This window comes from Otolemur garnettii, unplaced genomic scaffold, assembly GCF_000181295.1.
Source record: "Otolemur garnettii isolate 467f Iridium unplaced genomic scaffold, OtoGar3 scaffold00018, whole genome shotgun sequence".
NCBI lineage: Eukaryota > Metazoa > Chordata > Mammalia > Primates > Galagidae > Otolemur > Otolemur garnettii.
The window spans coordinates 4,170,603-4,175,009 of NW_003852413.1; the positions used below are offsets into that span (position 1 = coordinate 4,170,603).

A 4,407-nucleotide genomic window follows, 5' to 3' on the forward strand; every position below is an offset into this window, starting at 1 on the left:
AACCTCAAACTCTTAGGCTAAAGCAATCCTCTTGCCTCAGGCTGGTCTTGAACTCATGAGCTCAAGAGATCCACTCACCTCAGCCTCCCAGAGTGCTGGGATTACAGGTGTAAGCCACTGAACCCAGCCCAATATATTTGTAACTTTATTGTATTATAAAATTTTATCAAAATTATCTTTTATCTGATTTTGTAGATTCACTGCAGAAATTCTTTCCATGAAAAAGTCTTTAAGAGTAAAGAGGCCAGGCATGGTGGCTCACACCTATAATCCTAGCATTCTGGGAGGCTGAGGTGGGAGGATCACCTGAGCTCAGAAGTTTGCCTGATCATCAGCGAGACCCCATCTCTACTAAAAATAGCCAGGTGTTGTGGTGGGCACTTACAGTTCCAGCTACTCAAGAGGTTGAGGCAAAAGGATTGATCACTTGAGCCTAGGAGTCTGAGGCTGCTGTGAGCTATGATGCCAGGACACTCTACCCCAGGAGAGCAACAAAGTGACACTCTGTCTCAAATAAATAAATAAACAAAAAGAGTAAAGATTATCAGGAAGGGTAGGAGCGGTTAGGTGAAAATCTACCTAACCGGACCAATGAACACTACCTGGGTGACAGGGACACTTACAACCATGACTTGAACATTGTACAAGTCATCCACGTAACCAAGAGTACTGTGCCCCATCATGCTTTGAAATTAAAAAAAAAGATTATTGTACTTTATTCTCCAAACACAGGTTAAGAAGACAGAAGAACACTAAGGAGCTTGATGCTAAAGCACTTTAGGATAATAGATGCAATGGAATTTGTTTCTAAAACAATTTCCACAACATTAAGTAGCTGACATTTTTATAAAGTGTTTGCTATGTGCTAGGTACCTCTAAGAACTTCATATACTAACTCATTTAATCTTTCATACAACCCAATGAGGTAAGTATTTCCATTTGATAGATGGGGAAATTGAGGCAAACAGCAGTTAGGAAAGTGACACAAGTTAGCAGTGACCAGTCAGGGATAAGCTGGGGCTCAACTCTAGGCAGCCTGATTCCCATGTCAGGTCTTAGCTACTAGATGTATCTTAGACCCAAAGGGCACTAAAGGATGAGGCATGATAAGGGGGAAAAGTTACCTAGTCTAGGGTTTACCCACTGCATATTAGAGGTACGTCCAGTTTATTAAGTGCCAAGTAGAGAGTATTTGTGTGATCAGAATATACCAGTCTTTGCAGAGACATTTAGTAGTATTAGAGAAATGGACATTATCAGCTCATAACAAACTTACTATCACCCCACCAGCCTTTGCCCTTCAGAGATGTATTTGGAAACTCCCTTGGTCCTGTATCTACAGCAGCATTCAACAGATAAGCCTGAAGTGCCTTCACTAGCTTTTGGATCTTACAGCAAGTTAGCCCTCGCAGCATCAATTCACTAAACTATACCCCTGATAGTTCTTCTACACGGTCTTCAGTTGTGTAACCTGTATCTCTGCTGGCCAGCCTGACCTGGAGGTGGGCACCATGCCTCCTGCTGACTTTCGGATTATATGTGCTGAGCGTGTTCTTACAAGTTAGACGTTCAACGCACATGTGCTGATTTGGCTGGTTATACAAATCACATTCTATATTACAAGAGTTGTTTGAACAACTGCTTTTTAAGAAGGGCTTGATTATGGATATCTAAATACTTTTACTGGAAAACTGCTATTAACTCTTCTCTGCAGTTTAGGCTGGGGGCCAGTGGCAGATAAAGAATACTACAGAATAATCCAGGAATGGGACAAACTGCAGATCTGACAACAGAAATAAGACTTCAGGTATTTTTACTGGTTCTATCTGAAAAGATTTATACCGAAGGTATTATGATGCTAGCAAAACTCTTGCTCTGCTGAAGGCAGCTGGTGATGCTCCCTCATTATGCAGCCCCGAGGCCTTGCAGCTAAGTCTAGGGCTGCATTTCCAGCACCTTCCAGTCACTCTGACAGTGAAGCGCAGTTGTGGTCACCCTACATGGCCTCCAGGTATCTCCTCCTGGTGTGGCTGGTCAAGGCCACCAAGACTTACCAAGAGGGTAAGGAGCAAAGGTGCTGGGTGAAGACTGCTGCTCTTTGGTCTGCAGGTCAGGGAGGCCAGGAGCCTGGGGGTGAGGGGGGAAGCTGTCCATGGCCGATTTGCCTGCAGAGGGGTGCAGAGACAGGTGTGGCGGCGGCGGCGGTGGTGGCTGCTTCACGAGCAGGGCCTGGGCCAGCTGGCGCTGGTGCTGCTGGATCTGCTGCTGCAGATTGGTGATTGTGCGCGCGACCTGGCAGGCAGAGACACGTGCACTTCAGCTGGTTGGGTAGGACACGATGCTCATGACTAGTCTTAGGGCCAAGTGCATTTTACACTGTGTCTGGGCTGAGGCCCCCAGGGCCAGTCCTCCCTGGCTGATCCTAGGACTTCTCAAAGGGGAGGCGTGACTAGAGAAAACCAATGACAACCTAAGAGTTCATCAACAAGCATCTCTTCTATTAAGGAAAGTTACGACCAGTCATGAAAATCAAGCTGGACAACACGTACTTGTTGCTCCTGTTGTCTCATGGGTCCGGAAACATTACGCTGGGCCTGTAGCATCTGCTGCTGGATTTGTAAACGTTGGTATGCCTGTTGACAGAAAGAAAAAAGTTGAAATAAGAAAGCATTGATAAGGGTGGCACCTGTGGCTCAAGGGGGTAGGGCGCCGGTCCAATATGCTGGAGGTGGTGGGGTCAAACCCAGCCCCAGCCAAAGGAAAAAAAAAAAAGGAAGCGCTGACAAACGGTTTAATTTCCTAACATAAGTCAAAAATAAAAAAAGAGAAACTGGCTGTGATTCTTGATCTCCTAACCCAGCAGTTCTCAACCTGTGGGTCGCGACTCATAGGAACTGTATTAAAGGGTTGTGGCACTAGGAAGGTTGAGAACCACTGTAACCACACTGGGGTTTGAACATATTGTGGAACAGAGGCACAAAGTGTCTTAACAAAAAAAAAAAAAAAAAAAAAATTTGTGATACTGACCCCCACTAGAGGTCAGTAGGGTCATCATAGTTCACTGAAACTTCTAATTCCTGGGCTCAACCCATCTAGCCCCCTGGCTTGGCCTCCAAGAAGCTGGGACTACAGGTACATAGCACAATACCTGGCTAATGTTTTTTCTAATTTTTGAAGAAACAAGGTCCCACTCTTGGTCAGCCTAGTCTAAAACTCCTGAGCCCCAGGGATCCTCCCACCTCAGCCTCTCAGAATGCTGGGATTGTAGGAATGAGCTATCATGCCTGGACCTAAAACTTTTTTTTTCCCCCCTGCCGTTTTTGGCCAGTGCTGGGTTTGAACCTACCACCTCTGGCATATGGGCCAGTGCCCTACTCCTTTGAGCCACAGGCACTCCCCAAGGACCTAAAACTTTTTTTTTTTTTTGGAGAAAGAGGTCTCAAGCTGTCGCCCTGGGTAGAATGTGGTGGTGTCATAGCTCACAGCAACCTCAAACTCTTGGGCTTAAGCGATTCTCTTGCTTCAGCCTCCCAAGTAGCTGGGACTATAGGTGCCCGCCATAATGCCCAGCTATTTTTTGTTGCAGTTCTCATTGTTGTTTTAGCAGGATCGAGGTGGGTTTGAACCCACGGAGGTCCTCAGTGTATGTGGCTGGCGCCCTACCCACTGAGCTAAGGGTGCCACCAACCTAAAACTTTTTAAATACATAAATGTTTAGTCAATACCTTGGCTTAGAATTAGTAATGAGGTCTGTCAGCAACTATTTTTTAGTTAATGAAGATATCAAAATTTTCTGCTCAATTCATATAAACTAAAAATGAAAAAACATAAAAAACAAAAAAAACCTTTGTTCCTATGGCAGAGTACTGGTGACAGACTGTCCCTAGGGTTGGAGAACACCTGTTAACACAGCTCTGAGTATGAGGAGGCTGTGTGATTTTCATCAATCTCATGGGATGAAAGCTGAGGGAGAACCTAAAATACAGATTTATGGGCACTTCTGTCACATGAACCTGCCATCTACTGAGTTGGTTCAAATGATGGCAATATTTACTCTTCTGATACATACTCTGATGCAAAAGGTTGGATCATTTGACTGACTGAAAATGTTGGTTAAATGTCCAATTTTTTCTTATGAAGATTTTTGGTGGTATTTTTAGCAAAAGGACTACTAAAGTACAATTCAAATTAAAGCAGAAATTACACTATTAGAACTACTTCACCAATCTATAATTTATGGAAGAATAAAGTATCGTCACTTCAACAACTCCTGATAGGCCCTAAAATTTAATCTTAGGAAGCATCGAAACTTTATTTTTCCAATTTTTCTGGAAAAAACATTGTTTTAAAAATAGAACACACTAAACATAACCCAAGATTTTCTTTCCTTTTTTTTTTTTTTTTTTT

At 43.7% G+C, this 4,407-nt stretch overlaps 1 protein-coding gene across 1 annotated transcript in view; it reads right to left on the reverse strand.

Moving 5' to 3' along the window:
• TNRC6C (trinucleotide repeat containing 6C) overlaps positions 1-4,407 on the reverse strand; it is a 105,234-nt gene that overhangs the window by 18,436 nt on the left and 82,391 nt on the right. Inside the window, exons 12-13 of the mRNA XM_023511183.1 lie at positions 2,550-2,633; positions 2,055-2,292 (exon numbers count right to left, since the gene is read on the reverse strand). Of these exons, the coding sequence (XP_023366951.1) occupies positions 2,055-2,292; positions 2,550-2,633 (322 nt within the window). The remainder of the gene's footprint in view (positions 1-2,054; positions 2,293-2,549; positions 2,634-4,407) is intronic.